Raw genomic sequence first — 18,756 nt, forward strand, 5'->3', positions numbered from 1 at the left:
CCCTGTTGTGTGTTTCAAGTCTCTCGTAAGAGATCATTTGCATGAGAACAAACTGATGCCAGACGGAAAGGAGCGAGGAGGAGCAGAGTAAACAGGGAAGGTGCGGACATCGAAGTGGATAATTAAACGATCACTTCGAGCCTCATTTAGTGTGCAGAAAAGAAAAGAGGGGTCCAATGGAACACTAAACTTTTGACTCTCCAAATGTTCATGGCTCTTGACATCGTCAGGAAGGAGACACAATCTCAGCATCTGTATAAAGCATCAACCTTCTACTCCGACACTGGCTTCCTCCGTATGGCTCCCTTCCTCCGCACCTCCCAATCAAACCTCCCAAGCAAAGCAGAGCGTACTCCAGAACTGTCCCCACCATCAGCATTCGTGTCGTCAGCATCTTGCATCTCTGATTTCGAGTTATCTCCAACCTCTTGCATATCCACCTCCGAGCTATCGTTTCGCGCTGCCTGACAAGGGCGCGGATTCATCGTACCAACAAGCTCAATACCCCACCTCTCTCTCCCCTCAAGATCATAAAAGTTGCCCATTTGAGCTTTCATCTCTCTGTCCTGTGCGGGCTGAGATTTCGACGTCCAAGATCTGTACCAAGCACCCGAATGCTGAGAATCTCTCGACCAAGCGAGGAGTTTTTCGCTGCCGTGGATGAAAGCGATCATACTGGCTAGTGTGTCGACGTCTCGAGGTAGTGTTTTGTAACGAGTGCGATTAACAGAGTACATGATTATCGTGGTGAGGATGAGGAATGACAAGAGGGAGATTGACAAGAAGAAGGCGATGGGTGACATGATGAGTTGTTCGATTGGTATGATGAGGTTGGCTTGTGTGTCCTTTGGCGTGGGGGTGATTGTGTTTTGTAATGCTAGTGCTCCTTGGTTGGCTGTGATTTTGCTTCCGTAGGTGACGGGGCCCAGGTCTGAAGGTAATTTTTCTCCTATTGGTTGGTATACGCGGCCACCTGCGGTACTGTTGACTTCTTCCGAAGCAAAGTGTTTGAAGAAGATACCGAATGTCTTGTTGGCGAAATCCATCAGAGTTTTTGGGTCCAAAAGTGCCTCCTTGCTGTTATTGGCCATGGCGAGCATGGAATATGACATGAAATCGGTGTTCAGACCTGGTCCGCGGAAGTTGAAGATGCCATCGGAAAGGTCTTCTGGCGCTGAATAGAGCAATTTGTTGTTGACAAGAGCTCCTGCATTCGAAGCTGTCAGAAGAGAATCCCAGAATATGTAACCATAACTACAACCATCAGTATTATTTCATGTAACTCAGAAAAATCATGCTTACCTAGTGGTGATATTTTCTTGCCAATGTGCTGCTTGGCTGGTATCTGCACCGTGATAGAAGTAAAAGTCAGTCCAGGCCTTGGTGGCATTCTGGGGAGCTCCCAAGATTTCATAGTCGTAAACCAATCCCGTCTCGAAATCGACAATGATTGAAGCTTCTGCCTGTTCAATAATCGGCGCACAATCAATCGCTGCGATCTGCGGAGCTTCTGGCCAGATCCACCTGTCGTAGACTATGCCGCCATGCACGGTGGGACTCTGGGTATACGATTCATTCAGAGGACGTCCAACAATCCATTTGGCTTGCATCGAGAGCGGGATTGTGCTTGACGAAGTATCCGTCCAGTATCCAACCACAGCGTCTCCAAATCCTTGCTGTGTCTCATTGGCGCAACATGCTACCGTCCTCAATCCTGGACCTCTGGCAGCGAGATCATTCAGATAGTAGCCATGGTCAAGACCAGCAGGGGCATTTGTGCGGTTCCACGCCGTTTTGTTCCCGAAGTCTGTCTCGACAAGCCACGCCGACTCGTTGGATGCGTAATCAACAATTGAACATTCAAGACGAGCACGGATTGCAGGTGTCTCGAAGGTAATGTTACGACCAGTACTATTGAGCCCAGATGCTGCTTCTTGCGTGACTTGGCTGTCTAGAGGTACAAAACTCCAGGTATCTTTGCTCCAAGGTGGCGTTGAAGCGGACTGCGTGAGCTCGATGGTAGCACCATAAAGCCAGTTTTGAAGCGAGGCGTCAAAGACTGACTTGAGTACTGCCTCATTCGCTGACAGAGCGGTGTGTACCCGAGGATGATGGAAAAGCTGCGGTGAGTTTCGTATCTCCAGCTGGCGAGACAAGTTGAATGTATGGGAGGTATCTTGCAACTCACGATCCCACAAAGCTGACATGCCTACCGTGACTGAGAGTAATTGTTAGTCCCGAACTAAGAATCACGAAAGGGTTACCTTACATGCTTCAGTAACGAATGCTCCAGCTCCTATCAGAGCAAGGATCCAGTGCGAATGTTTGAGAGCTTTGATGGAGGCCAATGCAATTGGAGTATTAGCGTATTCCGCCGAGACTGAGTCAGATGTGGACGATGGTGAGTCGGCAATAGAAACAAAAGGCTGCAGCCTTTTGAACGTTTCAGCTGAGGCTCTGAACCACAACTTCACGGCTACAGCAATAAGTGTCGGTATGATAGAAAACGGAGTGAGTGTTGTCGATAGCTCCAGTACATCGATGTTCAGCTGATCCACAAGGAGAGCTTGACTGAGTCTTCCTGTGCGTGACAGGTTGTACAAGACCGCGAGTACGGCGATTAGAGCAGCGAGAATAGCCAGCAGTAAAGTGCCCATCCAGATACGAATCATGACTGGCCGAGGATCAGAATTATCTGACGGAAGTTGTTCTGTGAAGTGTCAGCAACATGGACTTTGATGACAGGTCACTGCAACAGAATTGCGATCTCGATTTCAGCGTGCATGTAGTGATTCTGTGAAACCAAGCCACCCTGCAAGAGCTCTAGCTCTCTTCAGACAACTCGCCGTACTCCAGAAACACTTTGCATTATGATGAATTCTGTTCTCGAGAGCCTGATATAAAGGATTATCTTACCATGTTTAGGGTGAAATTTTGTGTCGCCAGTGGCTATCAGTCCTCCATGTTCGATTGCGAATCTGCGCTTCGCCAGTAATGCAATCATGTCTTCGTTTGACAACTTGTCGGTGCCGTCGAACTCTTGTCTGGCTACCTTATCGCCAGCAATCAAGGACGCAACGGCGGTAATACTTCCTGGGTCGTGAGATAGATGCAGCGGGCGTCGTCTGAGTCTGGTAGTGCACAAAACAACCATAACACAGACTGAGGACAACAACAATAGTGCTGCTAGCGTAATTGCAATGCTTGACACCACAAATATTCGTCTCTCTTGAACCAAAACTTCACCAAAATCAAGATCAGTGGCTGTTGAAGCAAGCGCAAGAAGCAACATTTCTCCGAAATACTGTTGATGCAGCCTCGACGCTCTTTCCAAGAGCACTGCGCTGTTCAGAATGACTTCCACATTGTTGTCATAGTCAGGGCTAGCTGCTATGGCCAGAAGAGGGCCAGTATATGCAGGAGTCTCCAAGATCACTGTACTGAAGAATTTGTTCGACCAGTTTGAGTTCAGGAAGGTATCTTCTAGATGTGGGAAATCATGTTGCTTAGGGTCCAGTAGCTTGCGATTGCTCTTGTATTCATTGTCATCAAAACTGACCATGGTCGATGCTTCGTTGATCTCTACCGTAGCATTTACTGCTGCTGAGTAGTATCTGCCTGCGCATATACTGCCGTTAAAAGAGAAAGTATCTTCATCATGGTACTTGACGAGTATCGTTGAGCGATTGTTACAGTTTCCGGAGTGTATCCAAGTACCAAACTGTCCAAGGAAGGATGTTGGATCTGGAGGACTTTCTGGCAACCAACCGCCATGATAACCCTCAAGGGACTCTTCGTCTTCCGTTATGGTGATATTACATCCGTCCGATGTGCCGAGCTCTGTAGTCGTCATGATAGTGCTTCCCGCCCCTACGATCTTGATGGTATACGACGAAATATTGTGCAGATGCAGGGGTACACAATCGAGTTCTGACTTGTAAACGGTAGTGACTGACTTCCATTGCTGAGCAGTAAAGTCGGCAGCGAAACTTGATCCGGACGGAGCAATTGCATCAGATGGCCAAAAGGGTAACATCGCAGATTTAGGATTGACCCATGCTGACGTAGACTTGTTGAGCACTGAGCCTGCAATAGTGCGGAACACGACAGAATCAAAAGTGTCGGACTGCCAAGCAGCATCAGGGGCCAAACTAGACCCACGAAAAGCTGTATCTTTGGACATAGTGACATCGATCGGGGACAAGAGACCAGCAGATAGGGGAGAGACTACCAGAAGGACCAGTATGTTGACCAAGGAAGCCGAGAACAAGGCTAGGCTGCGAACCCCATTGTTTTTAATCTTGTTCAAGGCATCGAAAGGGTCATGCAACCACGATCTTGCGGGAAAACAGAGTGTATGAGCAGCAGTGGCACCTCCAGGTCTAGACAATCGTGCGAAGACTTCCGTTCTTCGGACATCGTTGAGCATGGATCCAACCAAGAGTGCATATATGGTAGCCACCAAAGTTGGAGAAAAGCGCCAACCAAAGAAGAGGGTTGGAGAATCTCTGTCATTTCCCAAACCGTGCTGTTGGGCAGACAAGGCTGTAAGGACGGATACTACGACTCCAAGCACGAGCGACAGGACGATGAGAAAAGCCAGATATGGGAGTCGTAGAGTCATTGGAAGCCAGTCGGCTTTTTGAAGTGGCATTGACAAGGCCTCCGTTATTGTGACAGCAGTGTTCTTGGTCGCACTCAGAGATGATTCATCGTCTGCGTCGAGGAACGGCTCTACCTCATCGTGCTGAACGGTTGTTTCTCGTAGAGAATGACTGGCCGATAGAGTGACCGTCGATGGTCTCGAACTCGCTTCAGCGTCCGCCAACTCATGATTGTGAACATTGCAGGTGCTGCCCGGCATTCCTGGATGGAGATGGGGTGAATTCATCACTGGGCGAAGGAGTTTTCACTCAATTTCCTCCGTGACGGGACCACAGGAGACAAAACTTCGAGCGTAAGCAAGACTCACGACCATTCTTACCCACAGTTGCCCGACTCGAAGGATTGCATGAGGCTGGATCTTCAGGCCGCACGGCGCATGTAAATTGATTAACTTGGACCGCAGAAGGATGGTGCCGCCGGCATCAGCCTCTTCCTTCATCTACATCCTCTCTTTCACCAAGCATGTTCGGGAGACACAGTCTCTACGCTCGCATTCTCTGCGGAACACAAAAGTGCGATGACTTTGCTGGGTGGTCCAATGGTCTCTTGCTGTCTCTGTGCGGTCTGACTTGTGCCCGTGCACTTGGCGCCTCGCACGACCGGCGGCACGAGGGACAAAGTCGGCAAAGGATCGACTCGTGTTTCATATACAATATAGCGCCAGCATGCAACATTTGTATTTAGTTGTAGATTGGGGTTGTGTTGATGAAAATAATAGAAACATGAGATACACAAGCTGTCGAACTGTTGGCACTTTGAGGCAGGGACATCCAAGGGACCAGCCGCTCACCGCCTCGAGCGACAGACGCCATCACCACAGATCTTTGACAACACGGGCGTGTTATGTTTGCATAACCAATATGAGCACCATGGACTCCCAGTATTCGAGGGCCAATTTCGGAGGTCACGTGTGATAGGCGACAAAACCTGAGGACACCGCCGAAGCAGGTCACGACTTCCTTGCAAGACACCTACCAGTCACCAACTACAATCGCATTTCAACTGAACTGGCCCAAGCTCTGAAATTGCGAAACATGCTGTCACTTCCGAACGAAGTTATCGTATGCATCGCAGAGCAATTGTCTGCCGAATCTTATACGCCGAGAGAGAAACTCAAAGATTGGCAGGCTGCTGTCACAACCCTCTCTAACCTATGTCTGGCATCAAGATCCATGTGCAGATTCGCTCAGCCTGTACTACACCGTTGTTTCTCCAGGACATACGATATCAGCTCAAATAGCGAGGTCAACAGGCTTGACCCGAAGATGATACAACCTAGGCGGCTGAAGCAGTTGCTGCGCACCTTGCTAGATCGGCCAGACCTTGCAAGTCAAATGCGTTCCATTCGGCTGCTGACTTTCCTTCCATCCATCCAGCCCGATTCAGAGGATGAAACCGGCCACAACTCAGGAGTCGATCATGGCATTGTCTACCGGGACGACGACCTTCTGGACGCTCTTGTAGCCGCAAGTTACAAGATAGCTCGCCCGGACCCTCAATCCGAAAATTGTAAATGGCACGACGACTGGCGTCACAATCTTGCAATGGGTACGGATAATGCGGAGCTTGCTTTGTTATTGACATTGGTGCCCAATCTCAGGGTACTGGATCTTGAAACACCTCACACAACCTTTGGTCAGGACTTGCATAGCCTGTTCGGGCAAGTTCTCGGCAACGTTTCTTTCGTGTCAGATGGGCGGCTGCCTCCCAGTCGCGTACCCAGCTATCGATACCATGCGGCCCAGCACTCGCACTCCTCATCGATACTTCCACGATTAGAGAAGATAACCCTACGGCATGGAACAGGAGCTCCCATAGTAGACATTTCACAGTGTCTGAGCATGATTACTATACCCACGCTTACTTCCTGCTCTCTTAACGGATGTTGGTATGATCTCGACCCAGATTATGCGCATCCACATGTCCCTTTGCACAATTTGAGAGATTTACACCTTGAAAACATGCAGATAGGAAGTTTTGGGTTGCGGTCTATCATGGAAGGCTGTAGCAATCTGCGCTCCTTGGAGCTTCTCTATTCGAAGTATACAGATGAGCTTGTTGATGTCAGTCAAAGCTTCATTGACGAATTAGTAAAAGTTTCCGGTACACTCGAGCGGTTGCAATTCATCATCCCCGGCAAATCATTCCGCAACCTACCCGACAACCTATTCGATCTTCGTCGATTGACGAAGTTGAAGTCATTGGAGATGAACCATCACCCCTTTTTTCCAATCCCTGGAACGCACGACCCTGAGCCTACTCTCTCAGACTTACTTCCTGCCTCCATCGAGAGTTTGATTCTTCGCTGGTGCGAAGACGATGTAATAGCGCCTCTCTCACCTTTTGTGGACAATCAAGGCTACAAAGACCTTCCCAATCTCAGATACATCGAACTTGCTGGAATTGGACATTTCATGATGGTACCTGAGCGGTGGAGAAGTGATCGCCCGGCATGGTTCCCCGGGTTTATGATGCCCACACATCCGAGAGAAGAAGAAGAAGAAGAAGATGTAGGCCTTGAAGAATGGACCGCTACCCAAGGTCGTTGTGAGCAAATGTGTAAAGAAGCAGGCATTGAGCTCAAGATCTGGGCGGAAGCACAAAAACAAGATATGGAGGACCCTGACGAGCAGGGAGAGAACGACCACATGGTTACCCGCTACGGATGTCTGTTTGAAGAGGGTTCCCCTGCAGAGCTTAATGAGGAGCTCATCGATAGTTTGCTCGACGATGTACGGTCCTCTTTCATTTAGTCTTCTTCGATGGCAAAATATCTTTGATCTGGCTTAGTTGTCTTAGGGAGTCTGCCTCGCACGGCTAATTCAGTCAGCACTTAAGCCATCGGTCCATATAAGTCTCCCATGCCTCGCGACCGCCCCTTCTCGGCCTCTATGGCTGAGCTGGCGCATCCCTTGACAAGTTAAAGCGACTGTTACGCCGACAACAGCCTGCCTCGGAGAAGCGAAAAGGTGCACTTTCGACCACGCGATCTTCTCGACTTTCGCAGCGCGGTCCCTCAATGATGCTACCAAGTTACAATACCGATGAAAGTTGACTGCAACCAGCAGTACCAGCATTGATTATGTGGCTCGTAGCATAGGCAATCGCGAAACAAGTCTTACTTCACCCACGGTCTGCACTACGCTCGCCTTCCCGACCTACACCAGCAGTACTCCTCAGCAATCACCCCCGTCCCGAGCTTTGAGATCATCATAAGCAACTACATGATAACTCCATCTCGCCCATCACCCTCCACCTCCATCTTGTCGGCATCCCTCAAAGCAGTGACTCCTCAGCAACAACACCACGATTTCGATACCGGTAGAAGCTGACCGAAGTCAACCTTACCAGCACCGACAATCGGGCTTGAAGATCATCATAGGTGACTGCGATGAATCGAGAGAAAGAGCTTAGGAGGATGGGAGCTCTATATACTTGGTGGCTAGAGCTGTTGCTTAGTAAGCAGTCTTGTGATGTGGTGACTCACCGAGTATGTTTGCGAAACATATCATTGGAGGGGTGGGAGAAGTACCTAGCGGCAACGCCAACAGCTTTGGAAAGCCTATGAGGAAGGAGCATAGTATCTGACTCATGGATCGTGAGCGTTTCAATGAGAGTAAAACCCAAGCGAGAGAATACTATCAAGCATATCTAAGCGCCTTCAAGGCATAGATCCTAGGTACAGTCAGCGAAGATGAACACGACTATACACCCTATCGTCGATCTTCACAAAGACGTTCATAGAAAGATCGCCAGCACGCAACGCGCTTGTAGCGAAAAGAGGATGAGTCTTGTTGATGTGGAAGCATTAGGTGAGAGAGCTTCTTAAACGAGAAGAAAGCAATGAGTACGAAAGCATACTCGACGGGACGTATGGAATCCAGACACTCTGGCTCCTAGCCCCCAATCGCCCAGGTGACGACTACAATATCCTAGGATCTCTACACACATAAGTGAAGCCACAAGACAAAAACAAAAAATCAACTCACTCACAACCCAAGTCTAGCTATATAGGTATCAAAAGTTGCCTCCCTTTCACCTACTCAGGAGAAAGCGGAGTCCAAAGGACGTCTGGCCTGAGGGGAATAGCCTGTGCTAACGCATCGGGAGAAGTAGCGTCGGCGGCCTTCTCCTTTTGCTGGTCGTGTGTTCGATCCTTGACGGTGATAATTTATTGTTTTTTTATTTTGCTTTAGTGGGCGTCTTCCCATGACATGTAATGTGTACGGCCTCTGTGATCCTGCTATTTATTGGTGACTGCAGCTTTTGAAAGCTGGGTGTCTTGCAGAAGTGAAGTACTGATCCTTTCACCTTACATGAACACGGTGACAATCATGAAGAGGTTTTTGTTCAGCTTGAGGGACTCGTCATTGAAGGAGGCAACAGAGGTCAAGAGACGATGATGAGAGTTCAAAAAAGAAAAAAAGAAGAAAGAAGAAAGAAAATTTTCAAAGGAACTCGAAAGACTATTGCGAACGCATCGTTCATGCCTTGTGTAGCCCACAGCGGCCATTCCTCCTGAGGCTAGGCATTCTCACATCACGGCGCAGCCACCCCCTCTGCCTCTTTTCTTGGACTCTCTGTACTGACGGGTCTGCTCTTGCTCTCTTAGACTGGCTATGTAGGCAGGTCCGGTATGGAGGTTCTTGCTGATAAGCTTAGGCTTCTGGGATGCTCTCATTTGGCGAATTTGTTCTTGTTCGCGTAGGCTGGCCATGTAGGCGGGGCCGGTGTGGAGGTTCTTGCTTCGGATTGCTGAAAAGGTTAGCGACAAGACAAGGGCGGTGGGTAGTAAGAGGGTGGAGATGGGAAGGTGGCAATAACTATAGGCAGCTATGACGGAACGTGAGCCTTATTCCAGTCCACCGTTGTTTGGCATATTACCGAATGACGAATGGGAGCAATGTAGACACGAGGACTAACCAATCGAGGGCAGCTGCGCAACAGCCGTTGAAGGGACGACTGCCAACACCTCTTTAGCATACGCGGCGGCAGCCGCGGCGGCATAAGGATGCCAATCATCATTCTTGTGCGTATCTGCATAGTCAGATATACCTCTGATGACTAGGCACGGAAATGCGTCAAGACCAGCAGCCTCCATCTCGAAGCACAAAACACCGTGTTTCTCTTGAATCGTTTGCGCGAACAGGGCATCTTTGATGACCGCATCTCCTGAAGCTATGGGCCCATAGTGAATGGCAGGGTAGGTAAAAGACCGCTTGGGTCGATTGCGTAGCCGATCACTCGCACAATACCTGCAAGATCTACCCTTGACCTTGTGGGTATACCTGGGTTCGAAAAGAAAATCGTGCGCTATAATCAGAGTTAGGCGGTGACCCTTCCGAGGACATGCTGCTATGAAACTATTGTTGCACTGACCTGGTCGATGAGCAAATCTTCTGATCTTTGGCGAATTCAAACTAGTGACATAGTCTCTGATTTTGCACATGTGGTTGCGTTGCGTTGGACTATGCCGACAGCAGTGCGAAGCAACTTTGGGGCTTTGTTCATCACACCCCTCTGAACGAATGCCGAGTCTTGGAGGTATTTGCCATGGTCATATTGTATCACGCCGGAACCGTTGTCATCTGACACGCCGACGACGACGTCCCCAAGCCGTACGTCGATACCACGACTCCATATACCTCCTGCTATCCCGACCATGAGACCGAACTTGATGTTGGGGAACGTGCGTCGCATATCCTTAGCCACAGTCGCCGCGGACGCTTTGCCCGTCTCAGCTAGAGGCAGTTGAGCGATAGCGATATTGTGGAACCCGTCTCCTGTCTTCAAGTTGATTCGACCGTATGTGTAGATGTTGTCGTCGTGTCTGGGAAGCGGTATAGTTTCGTTGTAGACGTGGTCGAGCATGAGCCGGGCCACGGAAGCCTCAATTGTCAGGGCACATATCCATCCAATCTGGATATCTTCCAAGATCAGGACCATGACGAAATGTTATCGTGTCTAAGTTGTAACACTGTCGTTGTCTCGATAGCTGTAATGGAGGAGAACTTCTCAAACAGTCAGCTCATATGAGTCTGCCACAGAAGAAGATTGTGTATGCCTTGAGGACGATGACAAGATGTGCTAGGACAGAAAGCTGAGCATCAGGCTGTGCTATCACGAGCAAACATCGGGCATGACTGGTCATGAAACGAGGAGCAACAACAATATAGAGTACATACATGTACCTAAGGAATAGTAAGAGCAGGTTAGCCGGAGGAAGGTGTCCAACTTTGCACCTGTCGAAGCCCGATATGATGTTGAGTGCATCGACCGAGCAGCGTGACCTGGTTCTACCACAAGGCGTAGACGGGTATCTGGGTGGGTGCCGTAGCAACTATACGCCACAGAGCTGCGTCTGATATATCTATGCATACCAAAAATGGCTTTTCAAGCCATATTCAAGGCAGGAAGCCTAAAGACGACGGGCCTACTCGATAGTTGAGGTACCTACGAGCTTCACCTCAAAGCCACTCGAACCTGATTCGTCCATGTCTTCCGGAAGGTCCAGTACATGTTTCCGCGTATCTTGCCCGGAGTCAACAGAATAAATAGTCATCTAGATGTAGATGTGGGGGCCAAATCGATGCGTTTTGTGATATCCAGATTCGGGGCTTTCAACTGCATGTAAGACGAGGGCTGACAGGGACGCCCCTACAACCAAACTGGAAGCTGGAGACTCTGACCTGAAGCTTGCACGTAGTTTGTTAGTTTGCAGCGTTCCAAGACGCGCGTCGAGACTTTGTCATGCCCAGAAGACAGCAGACTGACGCTGGATATTATACAGGTGTGAATACCAAATAGCGCGTGCGTCGACGTATGTGTCGACCGGGCACTCGTTTGGCCTGCCGTGCGGTCGCGACCGAGCGTACCTTCCAATCGGACTGCTGGGCGTGACCATTGGTCCAAAAGATACGTTGGTGGCATCGGACGTGTTTATGTGTACTGAGGAGTTATTGGATGAGAACGATTGCCTGGACGCACCTTGGGGCACGATCGACGCCGCGCCAAGGTCCCTTTTCTTGACCTCGCCCTGCCTTTCCCAACGTCCGCTGCGGCTTTTCTCAGCCTGCGTCGTCATTGAAAGCCTTCAGAGAGCGACCACCAAGAGAATGCTTGATCTTGATATAGCGGTGAGAGCAGTGTGGGTTGCGGATGTTCCAAATGCCCCTTCCGGCAGAGATACATCGATATGTTTCTTGATGAAATTCGAGAGTGACATGTGATGATGTGGATTCAGTGAGGGAAGACTAAACCGTGGTAGCAGCAGGATACGGCTTCTTGCGCCGAACAAACTCACTGGCAGCTTGAGTATTCTCTCACGGTAATGTTCCGCATGTGACTATGACCTTGCTCCTCTACACGTTTACTCTCGACGACTTCCATCTACGATCTTGGGAGATGGCCGAGAGCGACAAAGATTGAGCTAAACACACGTGAACTCCAGGAAGCAGTACGGAAGATAAAAAAAATCATCATAATCATACAAACCTTTTTTCAGATAGACATCAAACCTCGACCTCCACCGGAACCCGTATATGTGTAATATCCATAATCCAAGCCATTTACTTGTTGTTTCCAGTAGCCACACCCCAGAAGTAAGCGGTCCACCCTCCAAGCATGACCAACATAGTGAACCCAAAGCACGCCACCGAGATCCTCTTGTTCCTCTGCTTCGTCACCGTCTCGAATCTCTGGAGTCGTTCTTGGATGAAAGCCCCCATTGCAACTCTCTTCTTACGAGACCATTGCAGACGGCCAAGATCAGGGGAGAGGAATGACAGGGTGAGGATGGCCAGGGAGACGACGAGAGAGGCGCAGCCGAAGAAGGCATAGACGCGGACGACGCGGTGGTATGAGTTGTTGTCTGCGTCTTGAATTACGCCGGTGAGGATGCGGATGATACAGGACATGCTGTGGATTCTTGTTAGCTTGGTCCAGTCTTTTGTTTTTTTGAGGCGAGGACTTACGCATTGTTGATAGTGACTTTGATGCCATAAGCTGTGCCAAAAGCACCTTGATGCCACATACTCGTCCTAATACCATCGATAATAACGGTCGGGCCCAGAGAAAAGGCGAATGCGTAAATGCCAAATGCAGCAGCCGTACCCTTGATAGAAGGAGCCCAACAGACCAAAGCCATGGAAAGGAAGCATCCAGCACCACAGACAACCATAGCACTAACTCTCTGACCAAAGATATCAATAAAGACACCCAACAATGGCACGAAGAAGAACCCGGCATACTGCAAGACAGCAGTATACCAACCAGCAGTGATAGAATCGGCATTAAATCTTTGCTCAGCAAGCTCTGTCGCGTTTTGCGAAAACACATTCGCAGTGGTAGTTTGGAAAATGGTAAAGGCAATCATACACCAGAAAGGCCATGGCATCTCAAGCACCTTTTTAAAGTCGACCTTCTTGTTCTTCTCGGTGAGTTTTTCGCCAGTAGCCGGATCAGCGATAGAAGTGTAGCGTTTTTCGCAGAAGCGGACGAGGAAGAAGAGAAGGATTGTTGCCAGGTTTGTAAAGATGTTCATTCCGACCATTGTCCAGAAGACGCTCGAGAAACCGCAGTTCTGTAATTCGTCAGTACTTCCTTCCCTTTCCGAAAGAGACAAGAGAGAAACTTGCCTTGGCGATGATGTTGGCAGTCGATTTACCAACGAACCCACCAATCTGTTTTCACGAGGGTCAGTAAATGCATCGATCGGAAAGAGCTATCACTCAAACGCACCTTCTTGATGCCCAATTCGAATCCAAGCGTACTAGCAAATCCATGACTAGGAGGGAACCAACTGGAAAAGACTTTGTACTGCGCGACTTGCGTGGCAATGTCTCCAAAACTCGCAATCACTCTACCCACAATCATGAATTTATAGCTGCGAGTTTCGGCGGCGCCAGCGATGAGTATGGAGCCGATGGTATAGATGATGTTGCCGTAAACAATACAACCAGTACCGCCGAGACGGTCGGTGAAGATGCCCGTAAGAAGGATGAGAGCTGAGGACATGAAGTCTTCGCTAGCTTCGAGGAGGGAGAATTGGGTATTGTTAATGTGCATTTCCTTTGTATACAAAGTTAGTGGTGCGTAAAAAGCTTGAAGAGGGGTGATTGTATACCTTTTTCATGGTGGATTTCATGGCTGAGGACACACCACTGCTCCACTGAGATCCAAAGCCGATGCAAGAAACCAATAGTACACTAAGCAGCTTCATCTGCAGTGGCACAGGTGGGAGCGTGTTTGCCGGATCTCGAGAAGAATTGACAGAGGAATCATCCAGAGTAGTGACAACCGTTCGGGCTTCCTTGTCATAGCCATCCTTGGAGTTTGTTGTCTCGTCCGTGATTTCCTGATTCTGAGTAGCAGCAGGATACCTCTTTTCTTGGTCGAGCTGTTCCATGAAATGTTGTGGCGGCGACATGGTCGGAAATAGTCTCTCACACGAGGAATGGAAGAATTCGATCAATTACAAAAGCAGATCCCTACCTCAGAAAAAACCACAAGGGTGCAGAGCCCATACTTATAGCAGTGTACTTTGACCATGGGTCGACGCGTTTTCGGCCTACCTCTGCAAGACATAAGATAACTATCAGGTAACTTGGTCGGCTCTTTTGTGCCAAAAGCGCACGCTATATCTACTTGGCAGGGCGTGCTGAGCAGCAAGACGTGAGAACCCGGAAGCTGTCGTAGTAGCTGTCCACTCACAACACTGCAGAGTTCGGACGAGGGATCCAAGACTCGTTAAAATGGGCCGATCTGATAAAGCGGCCGATGATCTGATAAAAAGCTTTGATCGTCGCATGCCTCAAACGCGAAACGAGGCAGCTTGGCAATCCCATATCATGCAGCAAATATTGGCGATGTCGCTGTGAATCACATGTGCCTGAGTCAGGGGAATCGGAGTATCAGAGAAATTCGAGAAGAGCCGCATAGGTAAGAGTATATTTTGGTCGGAAGTTACTTCCTTCTAGAAGTATTCGTGCCACAGTGACACGCATGTCCTGCGCGTTGTGGACAACAGACAATGAAAAAACAAAAGGCAATGAGAGTCCATTCAAACCCATACAGATCCATTTCAGGACAGAAACAAAAGACATACTATTTTCCTCTTCCCTCCGCATGCGAAAATAATAAAGATATTACACGGTGATGCCGTCCAACCTTGATCTCGGGTGGACAAGAAAAGTGACCAAAAGAGACTGTTCCTCCCTCTCTCTCCAGGATGCTAATCGTTCAGCGCAGATGAAGAAAACACAGACAAAAGAAAATGCATCGCGGCGATGAGAACGACATGAAAAGACCGGAAGAGAGGCATATGCCAAGTATCTGGTCGCCCTGGCATAACAGGGTCTGTTTGCGAACTTGTCGAAAAGGCCCGGTACAGCATGCCAATGCTGAAGTGGAAGATATGTACGTGCGATTTGTTCAGATGCTGTTAAGAAATACGCCAATGTCCAGGAAAGCCGCCGTCTATGAGATCCATGTCGTCTGGACCTAGGGAATAAGAAGTCCGAGTCGATCTTGTTATTGATTTGCAGGACGACATAAGGAGCGGTGATGTTGCGAATCAAGTAATGCAGAGAGTCGGAAAGGAGAAGAAAAGAGATGATCGGTTATCAAGTTCGTCAGGTCTGGACATGAGCGTGGAGTATCTGCACGTATGAGCTGTGTAAGCTGTGATGCAGAGTCCCTCACATTCGGCGAGTGAGACCCCTTCGTGATGCCAGCAATCTATCGGAAGCCGTGGGGTGGGCGGGGTCCTAGACTGCTAGAGCTGCTGTGGGCCGATGGGTCGGAATCAAGGGGCACCGAGTGGTTGCTATCACCACTCCCCGCGCTAGCGCTCGCGGAACCTGTCAGACTGCGTTCTTGAGGGCCGCTTTTGGGCGGATAGAGATGGCTCACCCCGTTCTGCTGTTCAACATGCTGCGGCACTTGGCCTTGTTGAGTTGGTGGGCGTTGTTGCATCGGCGAGCCCATGACACCAGGAGGTGATGGCCGGCCGTTCATATGTGGCGGATATCCGTTCTGTCCATTTGGTGGGTAAGGACGTTGTTGACCAGGGGGTCCTCTTGGAGGTCCCATTGGAGGTCCCAGAGGGTGTCCGGGTGAGTTGCTTGCACGTCGGCCCATCGGAGGGGGCATCGGGCCAGGGTAAGGGCCTTGTCCCGGGGGACCGCCTCTTGAAAGTTCGTTCAGGCGCTCTGCAGTAAGTGAGTTGGTTCTCGATTCCTGTCCAAGATTGTGACGGTCAACACCTCCGTATCTGTCCGAAGAGTAACCTAGCAACGGGTTGCCCATGAGGTTTTCGTGCAGACCGGGAATTTCTGACATCAGTCTGGCGCTGGTTCGGTTTTGCACCTTAGGCCTTCCGAACATGCCTCTGCCACCTCCACCGCCTCCTCTCATCTGAGGACCTCCCATTTCGGGGTTGTTGCGGAGTTGGTTGGCGCTTGGTGCCTTGCGGGTGCGTTTTGAAGTGACACTCATCATGTCGAAGTTATCAGGGTCAATGACCGGGACGTTTCTTCCTGCAGCCATAGGATCAAAAAAGTCTTCACCGTCTTCGTCATCCTCTTCGTAACCTCCAGCGTGAGAAGCAGGGGGAGGAGGCATGCGACGTCTCATGTGGAACTCTTGCTCTCTCAGAGACAGCTCTCTCTGACGAAGGGCCAATTCTCTTTCGCGAAGTCCCATCTCGCCTCCAGGGCCGGCACCCTCGGGAATGGCACCCTCGGGCAGAGCGCCCTCTGGCAAGTTGTCGTAAAGCATCAGATGGCTGAATTCCTCGAGTTCATTGCCTTCGAGAGAAGGGCGACGGGTCTGCTGCTGAGGCGGACCACGGTGTCCATTTCCGTTCATTCTCATCTGTGGACCGAAGCCGTTGTTCATTGAAGGGCCTCTGCGCATTTGGGGAGGTGGGCCACCAGTCATCGAAGGAGCTCTGCTTCCAGGTCTCATCATTCCAGGTCTACCGGGATGGCCGGGCATGGGGCCGTTCATTGGGCCACGCTGATTAGGGCCAGGACCCATGGGACCAGGGCCCATACGAGGTGTTTGTGCGGGGGTAGGCTGCGGGGCGATAGCTGCTGATGGAGGCGGGCGGGATTGGTTCAGTGTGTTGGCGTTGTGGAGCAGAGCATACAGCGTCTCGATGCGAGGAACGGGAACACCGACGTCTTGAGCGAGCTTGATGGGAGCGCCGAGGAAGGTCTCGATTTCTAAAGGTCGACGGGCAGTGAAGTCTTGATACATAGTGCTGGGTGTTGCTGTGGGCTGGATCATGGCTTCCATAGTCTGCTCGCGGAAATTTTCGGGGAAGTCGCAGCCTTGGGACTTTGCAAGAAGGAGAATTTCGTCGATGATGCCGCTAATCATTGCGCGGGCGCCAGTCTTCTCGAGTAGCTCGGCGTGGTTGGAAGTCTCGAACAAGACACTAGCGGGATGGAAGGCGATAGGGCTGCAGAACATGGTCAGAGGATGGTCAGAAGGCTTCGAAGGGAGACTTACCCAATCATGCGCTCGTATTGTTGCTGTCGGATGTTAGTCGACACCTTGCAGTCCACCTGACCTGAGCTCAATGTCATAGCCAATGCCTCAGCCATGTCGGACTGTATCGACGCAGGGATCGATGGATTTTTATTGGCAGGTCCAACCCAGATCTCGGCCGTGCCCTTGTGCTCGAATTCGCTGGGGCCCAGTTGTGAGAGCTCGGCGCCAGCGACCAGAGACAGAACGACGTTTGTGGGGAATCTTTGCTCGAGATACGACTCGACACCGAGAGAGTGTGTTGTGTTGATCAGGATACATGTGTGCTGAGGAGCGACGACCGACTCAATGATGGAGGCAATGTCGTAAACGTCGGGGAGAGCCTTGACGCACAGGAGGACGTAGTCGTACGGCGCTCTCGATGTCTTTGCTGCTTCTTCAGGAGTTCGAACGACTATGAGCGGCTTGTGTTAGTGGGAATTCGATGCATGACGCCGGGCGCATGTGCTGACCTTGTCTGGGCTTAAATCTTTCGTTTCCAAACGTAGCAGACCTGAGATGGTCAGCGGTGGTTGCGGGTCGTAGCAATGGTATTGGCTCACTTGAATGAAAGGCCGTACTGCGACACGTTCTCGAAGCCGTTCTTCCACACGAGGGTGACGTCGCATGCGTTGGTCGCCGAGAGTCTCCATGACATGAAGGCAGAGACGGCATTTCCGCCAACTACGAGTATGTTAGTGAGCTGTTGCTCCTGTCGCGCTTGGTCGGCAGCCATGGTGGGATTGGCGGATCGTGACGGAAAGAGGAAGGGAGATCAAGAGAAGAGCAATGCTCGTGCTGCGTATGCCTGGAGCATGCCACGACGTAGCAAGTGCAATTACAGAGCGGCTGGGATGGGCAGTGATGGATATTTGCGAGAGCTAGAAAAGTGGACCCGATCCCAATGGCGCAGCGTGCAAGTGCAAGGATGGTTAGAAGAGACGGACGGTATTACTGACCTGACAGGATGCGCAATCTGGGAACTGTGGGCGCCATGGTGCGATACGCTCAAAGCGCAGGAAGATGATGGACGTGAGACGGCGGTGGCTGAGGACAAAAGAGTCGTGCTATGTGTCGAGGCCGGAGAAGTAGCGAAACAGCGAATCCAAGCGTCACAATTTCCAAAAACGCGGCCAAACGGTCTGAGGAACTACGCGCGCGTGTTTGGCGTGGTATAAAGGAGGAAAGGGGTGGACAGCAAACGAGTGTGAGATGCTGAGCCAGCGTTGACGTTCAGAACCAGGCACAAATTTCTGAAAATCAAGAGAGGAAGGCGAGGGTGAGAACGGACGAAAGATGAGGAGAAGCTGTGTCGTTGACGATGAACGGCAGTAGTACTCCGAAGTTGGTGAGAAGGAGTGCGCCCGCCCTTGATTTGGTTCGCTTCACTGGACGATTGCCATGCATTTCACTGGGCTATGTCAACCCGCCCGCAAACCCATCCGCGGTGTCAATAGTTAATTCGTCCTTTCTAGACTGCCAATTACACTGCCAATTTCGCTGATTCGCAACCCATCTCAATTCATCAAATGCACTCTGTACACGACGTCAACCTCT

The 18,756-nt window shown here is 50.3% G+C and overlaps 6 protein-coding genes across 6 annotated transcripts; 1 reads left to right on the forward strand and 5 right to left on the reverse strand.

Annotated features, from left to right (window-relative positions):
- Nucleotides 1-137: 137 nt before the first annotated feature.
- Nucleotides 138-4,623, reverse strand: M438DRAFT_318719 (uncharacterized protein). Its single transcript, XM_029902806.1, has 4 exons — nucleotides 2,917-4,623; nucleotides 2,270-2,710; nucleotides 1,303-2,218; nucleotides 138-1,254 (listed from the first exon to the last, which is right to left on the reverse strand). The coding sequence occupies exons 1-4, from the start codon at nucleotides 4,427-4,429 to the stop codon at nucleotides 273-275; spliced, it is 3,852 nt and encodes a 1,283-aa protein (XP_029760568.1). The 5' UTR covers nucleotides 4,430-4,623; the 3' UTR covers nucleotides 138-272.
- Nucleotides 4,624-5,699: 1,076 nt separating this feature from the next.
- On the forward strand, nucleotides 5,700-7,418 carry M438DRAFT_355316 (uncharacterized protein; the record flags this gene model as incomplete). Its single annotated transcript, XM_029907027.1, has 1 exon — nucleotides 5,700-7,418. One exon carries the CDS (start codon nucleotides 5,700-5,702, stop codon nucleotides 7,416-7,418), a length of 1,719 nt encoding a protein of 572 aa, XP_029760569.1.
- Nucleotides 7,419-9,583: 2,165 nt separating this feature from the next.
- M438DRAFT_397094 (purine and uridine phosphorylase) lies at nucleotides 9,584-10,611 on the reverse strand (the record flags this gene model as incomplete). Its single annotated transcript, XM_029909291.1, has 3 exons — nucleotides 9,584-9,978; nucleotides 10,045-10,069; nucleotides 10,135-10,611. The coding sequence occupies 3 exons, from the start codon at nucleotides 10,609-10,611 to the stop codon at nucleotides 9,584-9,586; spliced, it is 897 nt and encodes a 298-aa protein (XP_029760570.1).
- A 268-nt stretch (nucleotides 10,612-10,879) lies between these two features.
- Nucleotides 10,880-11,596, reverse strand: M438DRAFT_345519 (uncharacterized protein). The gene is made up of 2 exons (XM_029905470.1): nucleotides 11,466-11,596; nucleotides 10,880-11,360 (listed from the first exon to the last, which is right to left on the reverse strand). Exons 1-2 carry the CDS (start codon nucleotides 11,567-11,569, stop codon nucleotides 11,228-11,230), a joined length of 237 nt encoding a protein of 78 aa, XP_029760571.1. The 5' UTR covers nucleotides 11,570-11,596; the 3' UTR covers nucleotides 10,880-11,227.
- Nucleotides 11,597-12,109: 513 nt separating this feature from the next.
- M438DRAFT_365296 (major facilitator superfamily transporter) lies at nucleotides 12,110-14,147 on the reverse strand. The gene is made up of 5 exons (XM_029907780.1): nucleotides 13,790-14,147; nucleotides 13,405-13,734; nucleotides 13,302-13,346; nucleotides 12,639-13,246; nucleotides 12,110-12,582 (listed from the first exon to the last, which is right to left on the reverse strand). Exons 1-5 carry the CDS (start codon nucleotides 14,090-14,092, stop codon nucleotides 12,234-12,236), a joined length of 1,635 nt encoding a protein of 544 aa, XP_029760572.1. The 5' UTR covers nucleotides 14,093-14,147; the 3' UTR covers nucleotides 12,110-12,233.
- Nucleotides 14,148-15,402: 1,255 nt separating this feature from the next.
- Nucleotides 15,403-17,935, reverse strand: M438DRAFT_335171 (uncharacterized protein; the record flags this gene model as incomplete). Its single annotated transcript, XM_029903780.1, has 4 exons — nucleotides 15,403-17,131; nucleotides 17,182-17,614; nucleotides 17,673-17,713; nucleotides 17,763-17,935. The coding sequence occupies 4 exons, from the start codon at nucleotides 17,933-17,935 to the stop codon at nucleotides 15,403-15,405; spliced, it is 2,376 nt and encodes a 791-aa protein (XP_029760573.1).
- Nucleotides 17,936-18,756: the final 821 nt, after the last annotated feature.

The sequence above is a fragment of the Aureobasidium pullulans genome (genome assembly GCF_000721785.1).
Source record: "Aureobasidium pullulans EXF-150 unplaced genomic scaffold scaffold_9, whole genome shotgun sequence".
NCBI lineage: Eukaryota > Fungi > Ascomycota > Dothideomycetes > Dothideales > Saccotheciaceae > Aureobasidium > Aureobasidium pullulans.